Source organism: Hypomesus transpacificus, chromosome 6 (genome assembly GCF_021917145.1).
Source record: "Hypomesus transpacificus isolate Combined female chromosome 6, fHypTra1, whole genome shotgun sequence".
Classification (NCBI taxonomy): domain Eukaryota; kingdom Metazoa; phylum Chordata; class Actinopteri; order Osmeriformes; family Osmeridae; genus Hypomesus; species Hypomesus transpacificus.
The window spans coordinates 7,638,081-7,663,679 of NC_061065.1; the positions used below are offsets into that span (position 1 = coordinate 7,638,081).

Genomic DNA, 25,599 nt, shown 5'->3' on the forward strand with positions numbered 1-25,599 from the left:
CCGATGGCGTCATCTGGCGGGCAGTTTGGAAAAGGCATCAACGGAACTAGACTTTTAGTGAAGTAGGCAACATTGATGTTAATTCTAGCTTTCACATTGTGAATGAAACGTCCATAGACATTAACAAACTTACTTGTACCTTTATTCAATGAATACATGAACCACAGCTGGATTTGACAGCAATCAAACATTTTATTAAAGATTCTGGACTGTAGAGAAGTCCCAGCTGCAGCTTCCAGTGCACTTTATTCTAACATAAAACACTGTCACACATAATGCATACTCCCAAAAAATTATAGTTAGTACAACATAATGTTAAAGGAAAATAACGGTCTGTCGGCCCCGTTCGGAAAGGTCTCGCGATATGTCAGAGTGAGAGCATAGTGGTGGCGAGATTTGGTGTGGGACGGAGTGGAGAGTTATTTGTGTTCGAAGAGGGAGAACGGGTGCAGGAACAGGGGGGTGTGTTTGGGTAAACGAACGTTGCACGGTGTGCATGATCAGCAAGCTGGCGGACTTCAATATGGCATCCGGGGATACACTATATATTGAGACAGACGGCTCGGAGATGCCGGCTGAAATTGTGGAACTGCACGAGATAGAGGTGGAAACGATACCGGTAGAAACTATCGAGACTACGGTGGTCGGTGGAGACGACGACGAAGACGACGACGAGCAACCCATGATAGCACTTCAGCCGTTAGACGACCCCAATTCAATCCACCACCACCAAGAAGTAATATTAGTGCAAACTAGGGAGGAGGTGGTGGGCGGAGATGATTCGGACCTACATGCAGACGGAGGTTATGACAATCAGATCCTTATTCCTGTCCCAGCACCTGGTGTGGAGGACGAGTACATTGAACAGACTTTAGTCACCGTGGCTGGGAAAAGCTCTGTTGGTCGGATGAAGAGAGGAGGTGGCAGTGGAAAGAAAACAGGCAAAAAGAGCTATTTAAGCGGTTCAGAAGCCAGCAGTAGAAAATGGGAACAGAAGCAAGTGCAAATAAAGACACTGGAGGGGGAATTCTCTGTCACAATGTGGGCGTCGGGTAAGTAAGGTTCTGTCATTTCCAGTCTCCCGCATTGTTCGTGCTTGGTCGAAGCTTGTGCAAGGGGCCTTGTTGTAGGGCGTTGTCCTTCTGCACCAGTTCATTTCCAAGGGTAGTTCGTCCGACCGTTACCGATGGCTGTTTTGAAAGTTTTCGGTGCAAAATTGCACGATATCGGATTGAAATGTTTTTGTTTTGAAAGGAGGCCATGTTTTTAGGTGTTGCTGGGCGCCGCCATGTTCCCCGAGACTAGTATGGCCGCCCGAAAACATGGCGATCGGCCGGGCGAAGATGGCGGCGTCTGTGGGGGTGCGAGCCAGAAGTGGCTCAGAGCGAGCGCGCTGCTGGCTCAAGAGAGAAGGCCGACAATTATGTTAAAGGAAATGATACAGCGAAAAGCTTTCACATAACGCTTATCAGCGGAACAGCCTGTCTAATAGAATGACCTGAACTGGTGTTTTTTGGGGGGGGAATCTGATCAAATGTTTAGGGTGCAATGATTTGGCAATCCTGGTCCAACTCAGATTCAGCCATTGATATGATCACGGCAATAAAGAATAATATAAAGTTTAGTTTATTGAGTGTGTCGAGTGTTTATGTAAGCATTCTATTAAATGTTGCCCATGTACGTTTGTTAAATTGTGAATGTTCACTTAGATATTTAATGCAATGTGAAAATTAATCCCCATTGATATAGTCAGTACAAGGTCCATGTTATGGGTTAAGTCTCTCTACATTGTTTCCTAGATGCTAAAAAAGACATCGACCATGAATCTGTGGTGGAGGAACAGATAATCGGGGATAATTCCCCTCCCGACTACTCTGAATACATGACAGGGAAAAAACTTCCGCCTGGTGGAATCCCAGGGATCGACTTGTCAGACCCAAAGCAGCTGGCCGAGTTTGCCAGGTGAGTGTGGTGTACGGTCCCACGCTCCATAACACATGTGCACATCGTTAACGACACAAACACAAACGGAATGATAAATCATTAGAATGTCTCAGGTCTTTAGTTGTGGAATTCACATATGAGACTACAGTCGATCAGACCTCAATCTGAGCTGATTTTGATAGTTTCATGTGGCTGTTGTCTTCTCAGACCCCTCAGTAACTGTGAGGGTGCCTTTGGTCAAAATCCAGTCCGGTAAGTTCTAGTCAAGTTCTGTAAGAGCAGTGTTTTGCATTAAGCTTATAATATGAACTGTCAGTTCACAGGTTATATGGTGAGCACTGGCAGATAACTGCCTTTCATTAACACTTGCGTTGGTGCTGGTCATTTGAAACTTTATATGAACTGGGCACTCTGGTGAGGGCGTATATCCACTGTAGACGTTGCTGTATAACATTAAACAAACTTTCTCTTTGATGTGTTCTCATAGGATGAAGCCTAGGAAAATCAAAGAAGATGATGCACCCAGGACAATAGCCTGCCCTCATAAAGTAAGTCTCACCATCATCTTGAAATGTTAGTCATTCCACAGTTACTCACCAGGCCAATTTTAACAACTGACATTAAATGGTAATGTTGGTTTACTCACAAATTAGCAAGTTTGATATCTAAAGCACACATTTAGCATTATTTCCAGCATATCCATTTAATGCTCCATTCACTTCATACTTTGCTAAATTGTTACTACTATTAGAACTTGTACATCAAAATGGTTTTAAACATGTTGAAATCTAGAAAGAACTTCATCAAATGTATTTAGCAACTTTTTGGTAAAACCCTAGACAATAGATTAAATAAATATGGACAAAGTACAAATACTGTGTCTGAATAATTTCCCCGGATTGCATTTTTCTTGGATAATTGAGGCATGACTGGAATCTATGATCATCTTCCTCTGTGGTACTAGTCCTACTGGGAATGCCATCCCCCTTTTGTAATATGAAATCTTTAATTAGTCTTAGAATCAGTATGTATGGAATAGACATTCTGTTTTCAGGTTCCAGAATGTGTATGTAAAACATCTATGGAATTCTAAAACAGTTCATTTCTTCCCCTCCCCCCCCATCCCCATGTCTATTCTGAAAATAAACCAAGTAGATGCCATGTAGCTGACTCTTCAATCCTGTTTTTAGGGATGCACTAAAATGTTCAGGGACAACTCTGCCATGAGAAAGCACCTCCACACCCACGGACCTCGCGTGCACGTCTGTGCAGAATGTGGCAAGGCCTTCGTAGAGAGCTCCAAACTAAAACGACACCAACTTGTTCATACAGGGGAAAAGCCCTTCCAGGTACGGACTTACACTTCCTTCACACAATGCTTTCAAGAAGGGGGGGACAAGCCCTTCAACATAGCTACAGTGGCATTCACTGATTCGCTGGTAACTTACATTTACATTTAGTAACTTAGCAGACGCTCTTATCCAGAGCGACTTACAGTAAGTACAGGGACATTCCCCCCGAGGCAAGTAGGGTGAAGTGCCTTGCCCAAGGACACAACGTCATTTGGCACAGCCGGGAATCGAACTGGCAATCTTCTGATTACTAGCCCGATGCTGTACCCGCTCAGCCACCTGACTCCTGTAACTTGCATGAATCAGGTCCTATGTGCCAACACCGGTGTCATCTCTCCTTTCAGTGTACCTTCGAGGGCTGTGGGAAAAGGTTTTCACTGGATTTCAACCTGCGCACACACGTCCGGATTCACACTGGAGACCGGCCTTATGTCTGTCCTTTTGATGGCTGCAATAAGAAGTTTGCCCAGTCGACTAACCTGAAGTCTCACATCCTCACACATGCCAAAGCCAAAAACAACCAATGAACCCTTGTTTTGACCCCAAACCCCAACCATGTCAGCATCTTCTGAACACAAGAGAAACCTCCTTTGAGGAAAGAATGAAAGGATTGAGACTGATTGAAAGGGAAACAGAGGAAAATGAGGTCTCAAAATTGTGAAGTTCTCCCAGTAGCATTTTTCTTCCTGTTCTATTGGCTGAAGAACACAGGGACTCTCTTCAATAAGCCCCCACCCACTTTCTGTAGTGGCATGTTGTTGCCAGAAGGATTGAGCTTGTGGACAAGCATCAGAGACTATTCTTTTTACCACAGAACTGAGAGAGCAATCTGTTTTCACTTAAAATTTATTTCACCAATCTGCATAACTTTTCATTTCTATTTTTCCAAGTGTGCATATTGTACACTTTTTGAAATGCAAAGAAACTATTTGTGACTTTTTTTCTGAGTATTGATCTGTACTTGAGGTACTCAGAGAAGAGAAGTGAGTTACTGTTCACATCCTTAAAATATCTAGTGTAAGAGAAAGTTATGTTTGCATTTCCACCCATATTTTTTGGTTTGCATTCTTCTAACCATTCAATAACCTTGTATACTTGTATTGTAAGGTTGTATTGAAATTATGTAGACATAGAGGCGTGATTTAAAGTGTTAATCAATTAAACTTTTAGTCATGGTTTGCTTTAAATTTTTACGGATTGTCTTATACAGATAAATGAGAACTGTTACTTTTTTTCTGAGCCTGTCTCTTTACGTACTCAATTACGCTTAATAAATCAACGGCGTGACCATCACTTTCTGTTTTAGAATGTATATGTACAGGCGTCATAAACGTTCTTTTGTTGATATTTACAACCATGTATTTCAATGACCCACAATAAAAAGGGTCTCCCCTGTTCCCTTTAATAGTGTCTGTCTAACCGCTCATGTTTTTTTTATTGGTAGAATAACGTCCTTGTGCCTTTTTTATTTATTTTTGTCAAAATGGTGAAAATCCATTCCAGTAGGATTCATATTATTAATAACAATTTTCTTACGAGTTTTCAGCTTTGCAAATCACATAGCTTACCCCAGCATTCTGCTACATGAGCCCTCTTCTAGAAATGGAAGTTAGCTAGACAGCTGTAACCTGGTTGTAACTTTGTAATTGACATTCTTTACTGTCACCTACTGGCAATTGTAACACCAGTCACAACGATGCAATGACGGAAAATCGGTTTTCCCTGTAGGCCGTAATAGCAAGAAACAAGTTGCATTGGACAGCGTATGTAGGCTAATTGGCCAACGGTAATCTCATGAAATGGTGCGTCAGTACCTACTTCCTGATTTAAGATAAACAAACTGACATGTTAGCCGTACTTAATCGAGTCAAATAACACCAACGTTCAAGTAGGCGTTAAACGATAGTTCCACGTGAGGCCTGTGGTGGGCACAATGAGCTAACTTCATTGAGCCAGTGAGCTCCGCTGTTTCCGGCAGAGTGCTGTCCAGGGTGCTGAACCTATCCTGAAGTCCATTTCAGTTGTATTAAAGCCACACAAATTCAAGATATCTCACCGAAGTAGTTTTTTTCAGATACAAATGTATTTGCGTAGGTGTTCAAAGCCCACATTTTTTTATCATTCTGAAAGTATTAGAGTTACAAAGGGGAAATATCTTATAGCTAGACAAAAGTCAAACTACTTTTCCTTTAAATAATTTTCATATATTTTACATGAAATTGTCACAATATAGACAATTACTAAACCTAACAAAAATGTGTGGGCCTAATTCCACTTCAGTAGGCTTATTTAGAGTAGGGGACCTTTATAAGTTCAGAGGAACCTTAGACAATTTTTTTTCAGCAAAAATACATAATGGATCAAGCTTTTAAATACCATCGAGAACTAAATGGCGTCATCTATTTAAAATCCAGCACTGAGCGTATGTCTTGAACACAGCGTGGGAAGCAACACTGTGATTGAGCGTTCAAAACCACCCATTATAGAACCCATACTTAAACATCGCTGATACTTTATAGCCTACCTGTGTGTGTGTTTTGTGTGTGTGTGTGTGAGTGAGTTGTGATAAATATCACAGGCATGACACCGTATGGGCGTCCAAGCGTTTTCTTATAGGGAGCATTTATTCAGTCGATTGGTTGTTTTGATTGACAAAGGCAAGGGAGAGCAAATGTGCTATTTGTTATGCAGCTGAAGTCTGTCAAGCCTCAAACACCTGCTCACTCAGATGCTTATTTCATTAGGCATCTTTTTCCCTTGAGCTAGAGCCCTTGTGCTGTTTATAGGCTAATGTGAAATGGAAGGTTCCTCCTAAAGTCTCTGCTTCTGGGAAACTCCTTGCGGTTGTTCTTGCAGGCCTCTCTCTCTCTCTGTCTCTCTCTCTCTCTCTCTTAACCAAATGTGAACGATTTGATGTATTTTTTCTGACGTTTCCTTTCATTGTTTGCACAGAGTATGCAAAGTGTGTCATTACAAGTACAAAGTAAACAACTTCAAGTAGACTAGTCCTTCATGCGTAAATGTGTATAGGCAAGGGAATCCTCATAGATCAACACAGAGCCTTGCATGGACAGCATTTATTAATTTTTTCAATCATTAATAATGTGCCTGCATGTCAGTCTTTTCTGTGAGAGCATGCCTAATAGTGCCTAATAGTGTGAATCCATACTCCCATGGGCAGTAGGCAAGTCCACTAGGACGCCTTCGAACACATCAGTTTTTGATGTTTTTGTATTTTATATGCAGCTGAGAAGTCTTAATAATAATCATTTATGTTTTCTTGACAAAACGTGTTGTGTTTCTTTGCGGTGGGCACAGCTCGCGTCTGTTCGCTCCTCTCAGATGCTATTTTCATGCGGAAATATGTTGCCAAGGTAACAGAGACGTGCGACTGTGGGAGCGCCTGAAACCCTGTGAATTCCATGACTGCCGCAGTCAGTGCTTGCAACGCTTTAACCCTACAACAAGGAGTTTCAGTCATACTGCAGGCTATTTTTTTATCAATGCGTCTTTCAAATGGTTAATTGTCATACCACTGATTTTGTCATTGCTATCTTAACTTGCTTAAGTGCCACATTGGAATTACAGTTCCACATGTAGCTATATTCTAAAAAGCCCTGGCCAACACCTTTTCTTTTATGATATCGTTCAAATGCACATCACAAGCATAGTGACCTTTATTTGATTAATGCTTCATTTTATAAATCTAATCACGTCCCGCGCTTCGTTCCACCCGGTCACTAAAGGTGCCACGTGCGCTCTCTTCAAAAGAACTCGGTCTATTGAATCTACATTTCAAATAAGAGGATACACCCTGCATAGCTTACACCTCAAAGCTTGTTATACACAGCCTAACAAACTCGGTCACGTTAAGATAAAAAGATCATCAACACCTTGTTTATAAGCTACTTTTCATTTTCATTGCAAACTCCCTTTTCCCAGCTGTGCTTATGTCCTCTCGACCAAAAACGTAGACAACTGATTACAAATTACGTATAGGGCCATTGCAGAGATAATTTCATTAGAATCCCCTTGTGTGAGTTTAACATGCCCAATTAGTGTGAAATTCTTGTGTAATGTGACATGATTTGAGATCTTAATTGAACTGTGAATATTCACAACGGAATATGCATCCAGCAGGTTCATCTGAAAAACTGGCATGGATACCAAAACCCTTTGCGTTAGTGAGCAATCCACCAAAAGTATTCCTATGTTGGACTTTTTACCCCTCTGAAAGTGTACATAAAACACTTCCCTCTCCCAACTTGTGTTGTCTATTCCTCCATTACCAGAATCCTGCGGAGATAACAAGATTAGCATAAGCACTCTTAGTAAGTCACTGTGAATGGGCTTCGTAAACAGGCTTAGCCGTCCTCTCTTTGCCAGGGGCTCGTAGCTAGATTTGACTGGCAGCGGGTTTACTGGTATTCAGATATCCAACTCTGGCAATCAATGAGAGATCCATCACTGTGGAGGCTGACGAGGGGGAATGAGAGCCAATCACCTCCGTAAGCGATAGCAGCCATCAGGTAAATGGGAACAAAATGTTTCCTAATGGTGCCTGGCGTGTCTGGTGTGAACTACGGCCATCCTGTTAGTCCTCCATCACCCAGGAGCCTGTGAGGAGGAGACAGAGAGGAGGAGGAGGAGAGAGGAGGAGACAGAGAGGAGGAGAGAGAGGAGCCTGTGAGGAGGAGACAGAGAGGAGGAGAGAGAGAGGAGGAGAGACAGAGGAGGAGGAGAGAGAAGAGGAGGAGAGAGAGGAGGAGAGACAGTGGAGGAGGAGAGAGAGGAGGAGGAGAGAGAAGAGGAGAGGAGGAGAGAGAGAGTAGGAGGAGAGACAGAGGAGGAGGAGAGAGAGAGAGAGAGAGAGGAGGAGAGAGAGAGAGGAGGAGGAGAGAGAGGAGGAGGAGAGAGAAGAGGATGAGAGAGAGGAGGAGAGAGAGGAGGAGAGACAGAGGAGGAGGACAGAGAGAGGAGGAGGAGAGAGAGGAGGAGAGAGAGAGAGAGGAGGATGAGAGAGAGAGGAGGAGAGAGAGGAGGAGGAGGAGGAGAGAGAGGAGGAGGAGGAGAGAGAAGAGGAGAGAGAGAGAGAGAGAGAGAGAGAGAGAGAGAGAGAGAGAGAAAGAGAGAAAGAGAGAGGAGGAGGAGAGAGAGAGAGAGGGGGAGGAGAGAGAAAGAGAGAGGAAGAGGAGAGAGAGTAGGAGAGAGAGAAGAGGAGGAGAGAGAGAAGAGGAGGAGGGAGAGAGAGGAGAGAGCGAGGAGGAGGAGGATAGAGAGGAGGATAGAGAGGAGAAGGAGAGAGCATCTGTTCACCCAGTGTGGGAACCCTTCAGGGTCGAGAGGAATAGGGTTCCCGTCAGACTGTTCTGCTGGCATATGGGGTGTGAAAAGTATTTGTCAGTTAGTCTGTGTTTGATGACTTGACCAACACTCCTGGCTACTGACCCTTTTCCGACATCTTCACAAACGTGTGAAATGTCTGCAGCTGGTCGGTTTTCATAGATTCCTGCCTTCTCAAAATGATGACCATATTGATTTAAAAACATTTGATAAATCTCGTCAGATTGGGACGAGACAAATTAAGATTACGAAATAAGAGGTTTGGAAGGGGAAGGCCACACCTCAACTCCCATCTGCCATGATGATGTCACACCTACCGCCACAGCCCAGTGGCGGTTTTAGCTTGTGTGGCTCCTTGGGCGAACATTTACATTTAGTCATTTAGCAGACGCTCTTATCCAGAGCGACTTACAATAAGTACAGGGACATTTCCCCAAGGCAAGTAGGGTGAAGTGCCTTGCCCAAGGACACAACGTCATTTAGCACAGCCGGGAATCGAACCAACAACCTTCTGATTAATAGCCAGACTCCCTAACCGCTCAGCCATCTGACCTAAAACACATACACCTCTACATTCACCTAAAATGAAAGAGTTACTTCTTCCTCCCCATGTTAGCATACACAAAGTCCATAGTCCAAGGAGTCCGGAATTAATGAGATAAGCAATCCGAATCACATCCAGTTCAATAGGAACAGTCCCAGCAGGATTCCACAGGAACATGCTCCAGGCTAGACACTAGCAGTTGTAAATGAGTAAACAGGGAAGTCTTTAGTTTTGATTTGACCATTTCAATTATCCCTCCCTGTTCAGACTGCTGTTTTCCCAGAAACAGTAATCACATTTACTATTAATGAGTTGCCTTCATCCTGGACCCATTTACTCCTCTTAATAATGCATACTCCTTGGAATTGCCTGAGCATATTTCATACTGCTGCCTCGTCTCCCTTTACATGTCCTTCTCCTCTAACCCTGAGAGGAATATGTGGTGCTTCATCACACAGTCTGCCTTGCCTCGGGCTACTGACATTGTATACTCTCAAGGAATATATCACACTGTAGACACATATAACTCTGTCTTCTTATAATCTCATCTATTCTTTTGTTTTAGCGCGTTTAACTGTCAAGATAATGAAGCGCAGTATCAATATTTACAGGGTGAAAGATGCTAACTGTTGCACTCACTGAGGCCTGTCTGATCTGTGCAATTAAATGTTACAGTCATTGTTCTCTGACTTCGATTCTAACAGCCTCTTCAACTTATTGGAACAGACAGAACAAATGACTCGAAGCAAGATGGTTGACCGTGAATTTGGTGCATCAGTGCCCTAATGTGATTCTCCCTATTAGGACGACCGTCACATAACTGATGATTTTTCCATAGCTAAAACAGAATATCGCTTCTAGAAGTCTGAATTCTGAACAACAGTTTAGCAGTGATTCAGTCCCCCCTATTCAGAGGTATATTAAACAAATCACATGCTAGCTCTGCCAGACTCGTCTGGCCCTCTGACTCATGACGGGCAGGTGAGTACTCCAGGGTGACAGCAGGAGAGAGGCTAAGGGCTTCCGAGGTCTGAGGGCTTGAGTGTTTAAGAGACATGCAGCGTAGCGAGGCAGTACAGAAAGCGGATGGCTGGAGTGTGGGGTCCAAAATGGAGCGGGACAACAGCAGGGGTCGTGAGGGAGAGGAGAGCGTAGGGGGGTTAGAGACAAGACAGGAAACATGGAGGAGGAAGTGAGGGAGAGAGCCGGGTTGAGGGCAGGAACCTGCAGTGTGCGAGGGAGACCGGGTGGTTTCCGATTTGGCCGCAGGGCACATTCTGCTCCCCTCGGTTCGCTGGTAAACTTCCAGCCAAGGTCCTCTCCTCCCCCCTCCCCCGCCTCCCCCCTCCTCCCCCGTAGAGCTGCTCTGAATTCTGAGGCACCCCCAGGCTGCATGGCTGCCTTTCAGTGGATGCTCTTGCCACCGGTCTTCTTTTCTCTCTGTGTACCCACTCTCACTCTATCCCTTCCTCTCTCTCTCCCACCACTCCCCCCCCCCCCCCTCTCTCTCTCTCTCTCTCTCTCTCTCTCTCTCTCTTCACTCTCTGCATATCCCTCCTCCCCTCTCCAACTCCATTGCTACCTCTCTGCTTCCTTCCTTCCACATCAATCTTTCCAAAACCCTCTCCGCGCCCTTCTCCTTTCTCCTCGTTTCTCTCTCTCTCTTTCTTCCCTGTTTTCTCTCTCCCCAGAAACACATCTATTATTAACACACACCTCTGGCACCCACCAGAGACTGAACGAAGGTCCAGGCCAATATCCCCAGCATTTTAATCATCCATAACGAGCTAGAAATAATACATTTAAAAGCTCACGCCCAACTTGTTTGGGTGACAGTAATTAATTTGTCTGACATATGTGCAGCACATCCTAACAAGCGCTGCCTATTCCATTCCACTTTTCCAGAGAATTTCATGTCAGTAAGATAGATCCTTCAAAGTCTAGGAGTATGTAAAGCGTATCAGTTTGCATGTCCAGTAGGTTGAAAAATCAATCAGAACATAAACCAGAAGAGCCCCATTCAGACCTTATATTGCAAGAAGATAAAACATGTAAGGTGATATCGTAAACCATCAGGATGCACAGAGAATGCCCTGGCACAATTGCAGTGAAGATGAGTTATGTGTGTGGGTCACTGCAAAGATGACCGGTCTGTTTAACTCCTTTGGCAAACAGAAAGACAGACAGACAAAGAAACAGGCGGAGCCAGCTGTCAGACAAATGGGTAGATAGATAGTTAGAGAGGCAGGTAAACAGGTAGCATCTAGATAAACAGGGCAGGCTGTGACACAGACAGACAGGCTTGCGGACAACAGATAAAACCAAGAAGAAGCTGTGTGTGTGTTAGGATGGATAAACAGGCCCACACACAAGTAGAGAGACAGCAGATTCATGGGAGGGGCTGTACAGTGCCTGGTGTCCTGAGAGCAGCCAGACCGGGCAGCGCTGATGTTCGGGGGCCGATTTCAGCCGTGCAGAGATGTGTCCCTGGTGACCACCATGGCCTCTTTTCATCAGCTGCTTCCCCTTCTCTTTGAACAAACACAGCAGTGGAGGGCAGAGATCTGTCAGAGGTCTGCAGCTTGCAGGGAGAGGATTAAGCTGCTTTAAGATTACCGAAACCCAAAAAATCATTATTGCTACAGCCAGCCAGCTAGACTCATGGAAGTAAAAGTTATTTATTTGCTTTTATCTCTAGAAATCATTTAGATGTTGATTACTTTATAAATCTTCTCAAATACAATTCTGTTTGTGGGACTTTTGGTTTATGAGAAACTGACTGGTTGCAACATGACGTATATACTGTATTTAGTCGGCTGAAGCAGCAATTGTTCTTTAACTGTCTTTGTATGAATTGAACTGAATTGGTCTCACAAACAGGATTTCGGTTGGCCTGTACTGTTTGAAAGAACATGAATAACTCCTTTTGTCATTGGTTTATTTATACTGGTAAACATCAAACATAAACAACAGCAAAAACAAGAGCTGACTTCTCCCCATATTGTGGTAAACATTTTTCTTCACAAACAGTTCAATTTACAATGTTTCTTAGTGTGACATGACAATATAATAATAGTAAAAAAAAAATGAAAACATGAACGTAAACTTTCAGGCTCAATTCTCCGGAAGGTTCCGGATGGCCTGCTTTTGCTCCTTCCACCCGTGTGCTATTAGTTAAACTGTCGCATGAGTTCTGACAGAAACCCTATCAGCATGAGTCTTCATGTAATTTTGTGATAAACATATTGATTCAAACTGGAGGGCAGTATTAGACTGAATCGACTTGTGCCATAAATGCTGCATTGTGCTGTTGCTTTTGTCTGTGTGGTGTGATGAAAAGATCCAGCTCTGTCATTACATTTGATTGGGTACATTCTGTTCCACACCTCTGGGATGTGCAGCACATTCGTAATCCCTCCTCACCGCCAATGAGATCATTAAGACATGTCGCCATCTGTCTGTAAACTGAAGACACAAACAATGTCAACTGTCTACAGTGATTGTTATCACTTTAAGGAACAGGCAATGCTATAATGCAGTATAACAAATATGACAGCCTGTCCACCTCCTTCCCCTCCCCCTCCCTCTCTCACTTTGCTATAAGCCCAACAATTTGACTGCGTTCAGGTGAACACTTACATGTGTCTTGAGTTATATGTTACACAACTTAACATTTTTGTACATGAAGTTGCTTTATACATTTTTGTGCCTCTCATCAAAGTTATGTCCAAAGTCGCTTTAAAGATGACTTTGATAGGATAGTAGGTAAAAAACAAACGTTAAACATATGCTCATAAACCCTGTTCGGCTACCTTGCTCTCAGATGTACAAAACAGAGCTTGTGGGTCTCTCGTTTGAGATTGAGAACACAGAAAAACTCCAATGTCATAGTGTGTGTAGCCCGGACTCAGCCTGGTACAAATTCACTCCAGGAAAAGAGACAAGCTATTCCATAAAATGTCAATCATAAAGTGCTCTCCAGTAGCCACTCTGACTTAGAGAGCTTGTCTCGCCCCCGGCGAATGTTCATGCCCTCCAGTTGGGGCAGTTCCCCGCTCATGGACAGGCTACGTTTGGACCGTAGATTTCCACCCGGCTTGGGATAGCTGACGTAGCACCGCTGCTCCACGTACGAGTCCACATTCAGGGAGTGCCTCCGGTTCACCCTCACGCCCCCCGCAGGCACAGTCTTGTAATAGCGGGTGCCGTCGCGGGGGCGGGAACCCCTTTCAGCTGGTGTCCAGTTGGTGGATGCGAGGGAGGGAGCAGCCACAGCACTGCCAGCCATTTTGACTTTAGAGGAGTTGTTCCGGTTCATGTTCTCCAGCTCCACATCACTCTGGCCTTCGGCTCGGCGGACTTCTAAGGGCTTGGCAGGTGCGACGGAGCGTTTGGGCCTCAGCGGTCCAGGAGAAGCGGGATGCCAGCTGTGACTGGCAGCGGAGGTAGTGACTGTGCAGTCAGGGAGGGAAGATTTGGCGTTGGCGGCGGCAGCAGCGGCTGCGGTGGTGGCGCCTACCGGGCGGAGCTTGACGGGCTCAGGAAGGGGCAGAGCCACCCTCAGACTGTCCTTCTCGTCCTTCTCCGGACGGAGGATTTGCTTGGACAGGGACTTGGGGAGGCCGCAGCCCTGAAGCTGCCCGTCGCTGCTCAGGGAGCGGATGTCCCCCATTTCCAGAGCCTTCCATAGAGGGGCAAACAACAGATAAACAACAACAGATAGTTAGTCAGGTGAGACTGGCTGCGGCGATGAGATCGTCCGACAACAAAACCAAACACGGAGCAGGCTACAACAACACAAACTATAACAAAACAAATGGACTCAACACAACCTTGTCCAAGTCGCCTTGGTTACAGACTCTGTAGCGCACGATGAGGAAGATGATGAAGGCCAGCACGGACGCCACGATGATTCCTCCGATGATGACGACGATGGTCCCGCCCAGGAACTGAGACTGCATGAAGTGACACCGCAGGTACTGGGGCTCGGTGGTGAAGCGGATACAGCCGACCACTCTGGTGGCGGTCAGGGAGGTCACCTGGTCGTCGTAGATGGCCAGCACACACAGGTCGTACTGCGTCCCGGCTGCTAGGTTGTTGACCATGATGCTCTTGCTGGAGGGAGGGATCATTCTGTGTCGTGAAGAGAAGCAGTTACAGGGTGGTAGAGGTGTTAGGTCATGTATATGGATGCCGGGCATCTCTGCAGGTGTTTTTGCAATCTTCGGTGCGTTTGAGTGTGATTGCTTTTCTCGGAAGGTAATAGGAATTTTATGAAATGATTCGATTTATATTTGTGTGGCGTTTCAAGATGTGAACCTGTGCTCTCTCCCGTTAATTAGGGTAATTGTTCAGATAGAAAGAGTCATTGTGGAATACTGCCGTTTGGTGTTTGTTAAATAGTCTGGATTTGAAATCATTCAGAGTTGAAGGACTGATTCTCTAATGAGCCTGAAACTCCATGGTGTACTAAATAGCATATGGTGTTGACATGGGAGTCACATTGGATGGAAATGTCTGAGAAGTGATCCTATCATATCAGAGAGATAATCTCTGCAGAGTGAGAAGGGAAGAGATGAAAGAACGCTCTGGGCTCCAGCTAGTCAGATGGGTCTGTAAGATCTTCTGAAGCTTTTAGTAAAACAGTCGGATTTCGCTTTCATCTTAGCATCACCCTGCTCAACACAGACATTTTGTTTTGGTTGGGATTGTTAGGTATTCATATTATGTTTTGGCACATTGTAAATCATACACTATTGAACATGGTTCCAATGTGATTTCAAAGTCATTGATTATTTTACCACTATCTTTATCTGACATTGAGTGAGTTTATTTGTGTGACTATAGACAGACATCACAGTCGTCAGAACTGATCAGGAAGATGATGCATTAATTTCCCTTTCCCAAGATGCCTCAGACCCCTCACTAAAGCTGCTCACCTGTACACCAGAGAGTCGTCGTAGGTGCCGTTGTACTGGATCTGGAACATGCGTATGCCTGGGATGATCCTGTGGAAGTTGAACTTGACAAGGGCTGAGGTGGACGTCGCCTCAGCCACGACCACCGTCTTCTCCTGGCTGGTCTTGGGGTTCCCATGGGGCACCCCCGCCACATCCCCTCCAGTCTTGGTCACCGTGGCGATGTCGGACGAGCCGGGGTCCGGTTCCTGTTCTGGCCCGGTGGCGTTGCTGATGTGGGGGAGTTTTGTTATGACCAGGTCCACGTTCTGCTGAGCTTCTCCTGCCGGGTTCGAGGCCACACAGGTGAAGGAGCCTGGAGAACAGGGAGCAGCAGAGAACCTCATCACCATCCGGAATGACTTCATACAGATGGCTGAGCGGTTAGGGAATTGGGCTATTACTCAGAAAGTTGCCCGTTCGAGTGCCAAATTACGTTGTGTGCTTGGGCAAGGCACTTCACCCTACTTACCTCGGGGGGGGAATGTTCCTGCACTTACTGTAAGTCGCTCTGGATAAGAGCGTCTGATAAATGACTAAATGTACTCATGTGGTGAATGAGATCAGATTGGGTCCACTCCACACAGGATTGCGTTGTGGACACTGACATATCCTGACAGAGAGTTCAACTCCATTACGCGACGCTACTAAACAAACACAATTTTCCTTTGGATGAACCCCATCAAGTCCATTGTGTAAACATAAAAGCACTCAGTACACAAAACAAACGGGTAGGTTGGATAGACAGACCTGAGTCCTTCAAGGTGCTGATGAGGATGTCAAGCGTTCCGTCGCTGTGGACCGCAGCCCGGGACGAGTTGGACATGAGGCGGCCGTCAGGGGCAATCCAGTGGATGATGGGATCTGGGTCTCCCCTGGCCTTGCAGCGCAGCGCCACACTCTGACCCTCCAAAGCACGCAGCTCCTGAAGAGTCAAGATGAGATCTGAGAGTCGGATGGCTGAGCGGTTAGGCAATCGGGCTATTAATCAGAAGATTGCCGGTTCGATTCCCCGCCAGGCTATTGACATTGTATCCTTGGGCAAGGCACTTCACCCTACTTGCCTCGGGGTGAGTGTCCCTGTACTTACTGTAAGTCGCTCTGGACAAGAGCGTCTGCTAAATGTAAGAGCCAGATGTTTAAGTAAAAACTGATTTTAAAACTCAAAAAAATAATTATACCATAAAAAAGTGCTAAAAAGGGGCTTACCATGCAATAATGAGGTCACTATTGTTAAGGATGAGATATATCAGATATGTTACATGACTATCAATTCACGTTACGCAAACGGCTTGTTGGATAATCTCCGCTCTGACCTGGGAGTGCCTGGTGATCAGCGGTGGCTCGCACAGGAACTCCTCCTCAGACACGGTCCAGAAGTACCTGCCGGCCAGGTGCTGCGGCAAGGCGCACGTCTCCAGGTCGTCCTCCCTCCGCAGCCTCCTCAACCACAGCAGCTCGCAGTTACACCGCAGGGGGTTCCCCCCGAAGCTCAGCGCGAACGACGTGGGGCCCATGCTCCCCGAGGTGGCGAGGACCCCCGCCCGCTGGAACATGGGGTCGGGCGGAAGCTTCTGGAGCTTGTTGGACGTGACGTCTAGACGCTTGAGCTTCTGCAGGCCGGAGAAGGTCCTTTCAGGGATGTAGCTGAGCATGTTGTGGTCCAGATTGAGGGTGTGGAGACTCGACATTCTCTGTATGGCCACCCAGGGGGCGCTCTCCAGGTTGTTGTAGGACAGGTCCAGTTCCTCCAGAGCGGTCAGGTCGTTAAAGGCCCCGATGTGAATGTGGACGAGCTGGTTGTTGTTGAGGATGAGGTGGTGCAGTTTAGACATGCCACTGAAGGTGTCGTTGGTGAGACGGGCCAGGCGGTTGCTGTCCAGGTGCAGGGCCCGCAGGTTCTCAAGGTCCTTGAAGGCGTGGGGTGAGATGGATCCGATGGTGTTCCTGGACAAGGTAAGGTCCATCAGCTTGGTCATGTTGGCAAAGTCTCTCCGCTTGATGCTGGTGACAAAGTTGTCTCCTAGACGCATCTCCACTGTGTGTCTGTCAATGTTCGGGGGGACGAAGAGAAGCCCTTTCTTGTCGCAGAGGGTTGCCAGGTTTGGGTTGAGCATCTGGCAGACACAGCGTTTGGGGCAGATTTGGACTTTGTGGGCATTCACAGCCATGCTAATGACCATTAGATAAAGCAACAGGATCTCCATTGGGTCTTCCAATCAGGGTACCACACCTAGGAAATGAGTTAAAGAGAGAGAAATATTTCATAGACTTTGTTTCAAAGACTCTAGATAATAAACCACGCATGCCGCTTTGAGATTCTTAGTTATTGGTTACCTCGTCTGTAGTACTTATTTACAAAGAAGAAAGCCCTGGATAACATTAATTTTTCCTTTCATAATACAATAAATCTCCATTGACATGACAGTGAAAAGGAAATCAAGAATCACATTGACTGCAGGGAACAATCCTCCCTCAAACAAGTCCACGCTTGAAGTACCCCTGAAAAACTATTCTAGTAGTTCATTAAGAACTGTGAGACAATAAAACCCAGTGAAGATTGGTCTGTTTGGCGACAACCACACTTTAGCCCCTAATCTGCTGACGCTGTGTTTTTAATGTGATAATGCCAAGCCTTTTATCTTGGTGTTTGGAGGGATGAAAGTCTCTTCTGGCCATCCAAGTCAGTCCTCAGAATTAGACTGATGTCTCCTAGGATCCTACGGAGGCAATGGGAAGGGATGAGTCGGCTACGCTGGCTCACAGATGACACGCCGTCTCTGGATATTGATTTTCTCTCAGTGCTCACTGCTCCTCCTCTTACTTATGACACAACTGAGACACGGGATAAGGAGGGGCCGATTCGATGAATCCTAAGACCTTGTCAGGAGTGAAAATATGTCTCACAGCCAAAAGCGTTACAGAAGAAGACCACTCAGCAGATATGCAGCAGTGGCTCGAGGGCAGTTTGCCGATTATTATTAGAAATCGTACTAACCTAAAAAAGAGATTATGTTTTGAACATGAGTCTTGGCCTTGACCTATGAGTCAACACCTAGAAGTAGAAGGCAATATGCCTGTACTTGAAGGAACCCTTTATTCCACACCAGCAATACAAAGAAACAAAACCAAACAATTGAAAAACGACTTCACAACTTCACAGAATACTTTCTGTGGTATGGTTGCACCCCTTGCTGTTACTGTAAGCTTGCCAATGATATTGTCCACACACATTTTTATCTCAGCAAAGAATCAACTGTGCAGCTCTGTGCTTCAAAGGCTCTGCTAAACCTTCAGCAAAGCCTTGTCCCACAACCAGCAAGATAATAACCTTCACTGTCAGGGAACAAGAATTGTGTCAGAGAGTGAAGAATACTACACACAGAACCTGAGTGACAAACTGAAAGGTGGGGGGTGGGTTGGATATGAAGAGATTGTGAGGCCTGGTGGCATGTACAGATATTACCTGCAGGGTGACGGCTGGAAAGTGCATCACTGCCTGACAATGAAGGAATAAAGAAGTACTCGGTACTTTTGATCATAAAAGGAAACAGTGAAGTATCATTTTAAAAAGAGCACAGCGCTCTAACATTTAAATTAATAGTTGGATACTGTTGATCAAAATACGATCACAGTCTCCATTTACAGCTTCATGGCACTTTCTTTAGAGGACATTTTTCACCTCTTTCTCCAAACTAAGTGATATGTTCTTGTCTGCGCTGCTCTCCTGTATTTTCCGCAATGGGAGCAGTTTCAAAAAAAGGTCCTGAGTGGAGTCTGAGACAAATGGACTGTAATGTAATTGTTAAATGGGCCAGTTACGACACTCCTTAAGCGTACCATGATGACTTGGAACGGTGTCTGCTGTCATGAAGAGTGGGTGACTTTCTCTGGGTGCGTGAGAGTGTGTGTGCGTGTGCATAAAACACTGTGGAGCTTGGTGAGGAAGGAATTAAAAGGAAAGGGGAGGAAGAGGGAGAGAGAGATAGAAAGGGGGAAGTGCAAAAGCGTTTATTTTTTCGCTGTGCGTGTCTGCATGCGTGTGTGTCTTCCATCTACCTTCTGGTTTGCTCTGGAAGGCTCGGCTTCTGGTTGTGCAATGAGGCGAGGACGACCTGCTACTTCCCAACTCGAATGGCGCTCCAGACGTGATATTGATTCACTCTGTCGAGATGGGTCTTTTTTCTCTGGTGAAAACTCAGCCACACGTAACGAGAATGGCTACGATGGTAATCCCTGAGAAATAATTTTGAGGGAGGACAAAAGGACAAGCCCATGCCACTGTGACATGGCAGGAAGTATCTGTCATTGTCACCCTAATCTGGTTTTAATCATGGGGGGTTCCATAGCAATCTGCATACCAGGTCACTCTCATCAAGTAGATCAACACATAAGTAGATAATGAATCAATAAATAAATCCATCATATTCTTCATTGTCGATTGCCGCCCTCCCCCCCCCCCCCCCTCAAACAGGTCAGAAAGGGGTTGTTCATAATCGAGTCAGGTACCAAATGAACGAGGGGATTAATACGATAGTAAATAATTACTATCTAAGAGTGCAGACTAAACATACATAAACCCACACGGAGTGTAGGATGCCTCCTTGCTAATAGCAGCAGCTTGCTAAACAACAACCTCCAGCCATAGAGACATACATACACAGAGAGGATATCTATGTTGTCCCCGGGGGGGCGTTCGCCCAGAAAAGCCTCATGCAGCATGCAGCAAGCAGCGGGCTGCTCTTCTCGGCCAGTGAGGTCATGGGGGAATGTTTTCAGATGGTGGAACTTATGCTGGGGCTCGTGTGAGAGAGATTCTGCATCCCACGGCTGGGCAGAGAATCAAGGAAATGGTCCTTGAGACAGGATTCTTATGAGATGAGGCCTGCCATGACTACACAATACAAACAACAGACTGGTGCCACATGGCTCTGTCTCACCCATGCTGACTTAACTGATGAAGATTGGTAAAGGTTGATACTTGTGTAAATCTAAATGTCAGAATCTGTTTTTGTGCAACCTTGTTTCCCGGCTTGAATGTTAATATAAATCCAGGTGCGATCGTTAATATTTCTTATAGATTCTGACTTTGTAGGATTATATATGAACACAACAAAAACCAACTTTCCTGATTGGTGCAGACATCAGTTGGACCTTCTAGAGCCGTGTGTGTGTGTGTGTGTGTGTGTGTGTGTGTGCATGTGTTGGAACACCCATTACTTTCAGTGGCTGCCAAACTCACTGTCAAAAGTAGAATGTGTTAGCTCTTGGGTGACAACCTCGATGCCATGGCAACATTAAAACGTCACTGGAATGGGATGTATTCTGAAGTTCATTTTCTGACACCTCAACCCTGGTATTGTAGACAGCTACAGTCTCCTATGGATGTAACCGCTACTTAACATCCCAGTGCTCTCTTTTCAATAAACAAGAGTGAGTATTTTGAAAACACACAGAATCACATTTCTATTTGAACTGAAACTCAGCACACTGCTAACTGAGATCAATAATATGTTGACGTTCATTTTTTAGGTTCAGCTGGAGGTGTGTGTTTGTGTGTGTGTTCATGTCCCATGTGTATGTCTGACGGTGTAGCATACTAATAAGAGCCCTCTGCATCAATAGAAGGGTTGTTCATCAGCATTAACTCTCTCTTGAAGATTAGGACCCTTCCTGTTAAACAGTTCCTCTCCAAAGAGTCGTGAAGCAAATTCTGGGTGCTGTCTGCCAGTCCAATATCACTTTGATAGATCAACCATTTAACATCACTATGTTTTCCATTGATTTATACCCCTGATTCAGACACAATTGAAGCCACATTGATTGACACACTGTGTTTTGTGGTAAAGGTAATATTCCATCTAAATACAAACCAACATATACAGAAAGCCTTAAAAAGGAAAAATTACTACGGCTATGTTGTGCAGCCAGTTGCCTACACTGTGGCAAAAATGTAAATTGGGTCAATGTGCTCCTGTACAATATACCTTGGGGTTGGTATTAAGCTTTTATTTGCTATTGTGTTTGTGACACACACTGACTTAAGATATTAGTATTGTATTAAATATAGTAATCAGAAAGCTAATAGAAGCAAAAAAAAAGGAGGCGTACTAGATGCAATGGTTTGACAGTTACAACGGTGCCTGGGGCAGTCATGAATAATAAGATGTTTGATAACCAGACCTGGACATGAATAATAAGATGTATGATAACCAGACCTGGACATGAAAAAGAATCATTATGTCATTTCATAGTAATGAATCATGAAGTCAATATTTTGACTCTTAATTCAGCAGCATCCTAAAAACATCAAATCCTTGTTCAATAATTAATTTCCCCAACATACTCAATTCAATGTATAAAACAAGAGGTATATAGCCTAACTAGCGCCTAATTTGCATAAGAAACATTAACCAGATGGTAAACCTTCCTGATTGAAAAACCTAACAAATAAGCTTCCCATTATAAAGAAGTAGACCTATCTGGACTAATAAGGAATAATCAATTATAAACGCAGGGAAGATCAAATCCATTATATCGACCATCTGAGTGGACAGGATGACTGGCTCATAGCAAAATTCACTGCTTCATTTGGGAAAAGAAACTTAACATTCAGTCTATTAAAATGCAGGTATCTGTCTACGTTCCATGTGAAATGAGAGGTAATGTTGACCTTGCGGTATATGCCATCTAGGCGCATAACCGCCGTCTTTAGAAGATTCCTCACCTTTTCATTAAGCCTATAGTCTTCCACCCGCCGAGAGAGAGCGATACTCAGAAGATGATAGCCCATGTACAACTAGAGCATCACGCTTCTCGCGTTTTCTTGAAAGACAATCCTCAAAAAGAGTTCAATTGATAGGCTATGCAGACAAAACCATTTATCGAAAAATAAGTTTACCTTGAAGATGGAACATCAGTCCTACTCGAGGTGGCGTGACACAATTCGCCGCGAATACAACTAGTCTGAGTACCCAGGCATTTTAAAAGATAAATAGACCTCGATGGTGGCTCATTGAGATTATTCAGGTGTCCCAAAAACGCGCGCTGGATCCATACAGTTTAACGGCCTTCAACGATGCCCTTCAAGAAATCCATAAGCAGCATAGTTAGCCACATTCCAATGCCTTCCCTCAGTGTATGTTCGTTGAAAATGCTCAGGCTACTAGATGTTTTGTAGCCTATCTAAAAAACCGCAGGCTGAAGGGTCCTGCTTTCGCTTTGAGGCTGCAGATCTCCAGCTACATATGCCTCTGCTGCGCATTACGCCCGCACGCACCGTTTTAGCAGAGAAAACGCCTTTGTGGCGACAGGCTGCTGTCTACAGCGCTGACTGACTGGTGGTGGTGAATTTGGATCGCTTAACAGCAAGCCAGATGTTAGCGTCTCTCGTCCCTGCAGGTCTGCCGGAGATGCAGGGCAGGCTCAGAGTAAATTAATCCAGATTGATTGAGAGGCAGCAGTTTCAAGTTCAGTTTCTGCCCTCAGTCAGGGCGTTACAGAAGTCGCTGACTGCTGTCAACCTTTCCCTGATGGCACCAATCGAGTTCCATTTCGCGGGTGACCGGCAGCGCTGTGCTCAGAATGGTAATATGCGCGCCCCAAGCATAGAAGCCAAATTATTGCAGATGCAATAGGCCACCAGTCTACCCCACAGGCAGGAACACAGTGTGCCTATTTTACCTATTTTACCTGTACCTTAATCTCACATTTGACAAGTGAGGGTGTTATTGTAGACTAAACAGATATGAAAAATTGCATACTTTGTGATGCATACAATCTTAACATTGATTGTAAATTCAATAGGCTACACCAAATATTCCTCGTAATTTGATACCATAGAAATAAACTGATTTGCTTTTAGGTAGGGCTATTTTTGTGAATCAAATACCTGTGCGGAAGATCAAACTCAAGAAAATGAAAATGTTGTTCGATTTGCGTTCAACTTTGCAGCATAAGGTCCTGAATGGCTGCTTTGGCAAGAAAGTGTCAAGCTGGCTGAAACTCCGTCCTGGCACCAATAGTAGACTAATGCACATAGGGCCATAGGCTGCTTCCTACAGCAGCCTCTGTGTGCTGTGCTTTGAAGTTGACGAAGCATTTTACAAGTGCATCTCTGAGATTAAGCAGTACTCTCAAAGAAAATACTTGCACACTCAGTGCTTTCTATACCAGAACAATACAGCTCCAAGCTCTCCTCTCCGTTTCATTATAGAGGTGGTTTCATCCAAAGAATTACACTCGAGATATCTGCTGCTGATCAATAACCCTATTCAGTCATTGAACCCTTAAGATCGATAAGAGCATCTTTGTGCAGTGTTGAACTATTGAGTCTGTAGTCATTCAGTTTACTTATAAGAGAAGTTGTTGTCAAATGGTGGCGTGATCTATGTCAGCAAGTCTGTCTTATGCTTAGCTTAGCACTATTTTAATGGTGTATTGACCAAGTCCAATACCTGTGGTCAGTAGTTCCGGCTATTGGGATCTGAATTAATACTAAACTGAAGAATAACTGAAGACTAACTAAACTCAATTTTAATCACAATGTCTCTTTAATTGATCGTGTCAAGCATGCAACGTGCCGTTTCACTGTTTTATGTCTTTGAGAAACTGTGAGTAAGTGAGGGAGTCTGCCCAGTCTCCAGTCCGGCTCTTCTTCTCGAGGAACAAGCCCATGTTGTCCCGGGGGAGGTCCGCTATGCTGCGGCTCCACAGTGGCTCCGTGACCCCCAGCAGCTCCCGGACATGAGACGAGATGACCTGCAGCAGGTACATGACACCCTCTGAGACCTCCATCCCTCCATGGTTTTGTTATGCCTGTCTGTAGGGTGTTAACCTTGTGCTACTGCCGCCTGTTACTGCTATGATAGCACATGTACGGCTATGTGCCTACTTCCACTCTCAGTCCATCAAGCCTTGATTGATGTTCCTATTACAGTACGATATTAAAGGGGCAGCATACTTTATATGGATATGTGTTGGAGACACTTTGGTGTGGTACTGCCTACTGCTGTTATTGGCTATCCTGACCAAATGTATATTATTATGTGTATTATGTGTATATAGAGGTTTAGTATACTGTATTGAATATTGTATATTATTTTATTTGATCATAGATGTAATCTATGTAATTTTATTTTAATTTATCATAGATGTAATCTATGTTCTGTGTACTAATATGTTATGTTATGCCAGGTTGCTTTGCGTTGTCTTGTCCTAAGAATTTCAGTGCCCTGTGTTGTTCTGTGCATCTGACAATAAAATACTTGAACTTGAACAAATGGCATTTGTTCAGAAATTTCAATATTACCTCTTAGCTTCGTTTGTATTTTCCATTTTCTGCAAAAGACTGATTCTATATCTTGTCATATTCAAAATCATTCTGACAACTGCATATTTTATCTGAACTTATAGTGGAATGGTATCATGTTGAACACCTTGCATACATTTAGTCTTAGGTACTGAGGACAATCTTGAAATTTAATACAGCAGCCTTCTGATTCTACCATATTTTCCATTGTCAATTTAGGATAACCAACATTTAAATTGAAAGGCTCTCAGCTACATCCACTAACCTTCATATCCTCAAAGTCTGTGATTCCTAATCTTGGCAGATATGAGCAATTTACATAAATCAGCTTTCTACCTGTAATGAGGTTCTGAGAGAAACATGCCTGCAGAAAGTGGATACAGAATACAGTTAAATAGTTCAATAGTAGGCCCTAGCAGAGAAAAGCAGATTTGAACTTTGATGCAATTTGATCATGCTATTTTAGGTTTTACTAAAAGTTCCTGTTACATTGTTTGTATTTTTTCTGAGCTGATTTAAAAAAAATCAGAAAGCTTAACTCAACTTAACTGTATAATGTGGATATCCCAGAGATTCTATCCATTCAGCTACATCTTGACAACTCCAGTGTAGGACCGCCATTACTTTTTTGTGTCTGTCTGTTTCCATAGAAACAGTCACCTGTCAAGAACTTTGTTCCAGTTGGTAGACTAAAATGTTCTCTCCGTGTATTAGCTGTACTAGTAATTGTCTATGTTTGATCCGAGGCAGACAATTAGACTACTTGTAGTAAGAAAATATGTAGCCTAATTAACTTCATAATTATTATTTTAAGTACTTTAAACTAGCCTACATAAATAAACGAAAAACGAAGACTTCCAAGGTCAAGTTTACTTGAACTTCTTCAGCTTCCTGATGACTACTGTAGTGTACTGTACTGCTAACTTCAATTTGAAAGTTTGGACCCTGAGGTCCAGCGCGATTAATATTTTTCTTCTGGTAACTCCTTGTCTTTACGGTTATCTTGTCTAATGTATAATAAAGTTTGACATTTGGACCAATTAGACTATACGTAAATGAAATAAGACGGACCTTGTGGGAATGTCAATGAAGGTTGGTTCATACTAAAGCCATAGAGAGAAATGGCTGTGGTTCACACCAATGAATGAT

The 25,599-nt window shown here is 44.3% G+C and overlaps 2 protein-coding genes and 1 long non-coding RNA gene across 7 annotated transcripts; 1 reads left to right on the forward strand and 2 right to left on the reverse strand.

Annotated features, from left to right (window-relative positions):
• The first annotated feature begins 250 nt into the window (after positions 1-250).
• On the forward strand, positions 251-4,699 carry LOC124469043 (transcriptional repressor protein YY1-like). 4 transcript variants are annotated; one of them, XM_047022128.1, is made up of 6 exons: positions 251-1,052; positions 1,800-1,962; positions 2,152-2,196; positions 2,432-2,492; positions 3,135-3,293; positions 3,641-4,699. In XM_047022128.1, the coding sequence occupies exons 1-6, from the start codon at positions 497-499 to the stop codon at positions 3,821-3,823; spliced, it is 1,167 nt and encodes a 388-aa protein (XP_046878084.1). In that variant the 5' UTR covers positions 251-496; the 3' UTR covers positions 3,824-4,699. The 4 variants fall into 4 exon arrangements, with proteins under 4 accessions (XP_046878084.1, XP_046878086.1, XP_046878085.1 ...); XM_047022129.1 differs by having other exon boundaries at positions 289-1,052; positions 1,812-1,962; XM_047022130.1 differs by lacking the exon at positions 2,152-2,196 and having other exon boundaries at positions 257-1,052.
• A 7,482-nt stretch (positions 4,700-12,181) lies between these two features.
• lrfn5b (leucine rich repeat and fibronectin type III domain containing 5b) lies at positions 12,182-22,580 on the reverse strand. Its single transcript, XM_047021772.1, has 6 exons — positions 22,042-22,580; positions 16,457-17,373; positions 15,891-16,065; positions 15,123-15,456; positions 14,016-14,316; positions 12,182-13,864 (listed from the first exon to the last, which is right to left on the reverse strand). The coding sequence occupies exons 2-6, from the start codon at positions 17,345-17,347 to the stop codon at positions 13,148-13,150; spliced, it is 2,418 nt and encodes an 805-aa protein (XP_046877728.1). The 5' UTR covers positions 17,348-17,373; positions 22,042-22,580; the 3' UTR covers positions 12,182-13,147.
• A 1,090-nt stretch (positions 22,581-23,670) lies between these two features.
• LOC124468821 lies at positions 23,671-25,580 on the reverse strand. Of its 2 annotated transcripts, none has more exons than XR_006956228.1 (3): positions 25,522-25,580; positions 24,716-24,814; positions 23,671-23,900 (listed from the first exon to the last, which is right to left on the reverse strand). It is a non-coding gene; the product is annotated as an uncharacterized LOC124468821 (long non-coding RNA). The 2 variants fall into 2 exon arrangements; XR_006956227.1 differs by having other exon boundaries at positions 25,000-25,580.
• Positions 25,581-25,599: the final 19 nt, after the last annotated feature.

Bases quoted from the DNA above. Each gene is read 5' to 3' on its own strand.
- lrfn5b (XM_047021772.1), bottom strand. From the start codon at position 17,347: ATGGAGATCCTGTTGCTTTATCTAATGGTCATTAGCATGGCTGTGAAT. The intron at 16,066-16,456 runs GTCAGAGCGGAG...TTGACTCTTCAG, and splicing joins TGATCACCAGGCACTCCCAG to GAGCTGCGTGCTTTGGAGGG. The intron at 15,457-15,890 runs GTCTGTCTATCC...CCTGTTCTCCAG, and splicing joins CAGCACCTTGAAGGACTCAG to GCTCCTTCACCTGTGTGGCC.
- LOC124469043 (XM_047022128.1), top strand. From the start codon at position 497: ATGATCAGCAAGCTGGCGGACTTCAATATGGCATCCGGGGATACACTA. The intron at 1,963-2,151 runs GTGAGTGTGGTG...TTGTCTTCTCAG, and splicing joins CAGCTGGCCGAGTTTGCCAG to ACCCCTCAGTAACTGTGAGG. The intron at 2,197-2,431 runs GTAAGTTCTAGT...GTGTTCTCATAG, and splicing joins TTTGGTCAAAATCCAGTCCG to GATGAAGCCTAGGAAAATCA.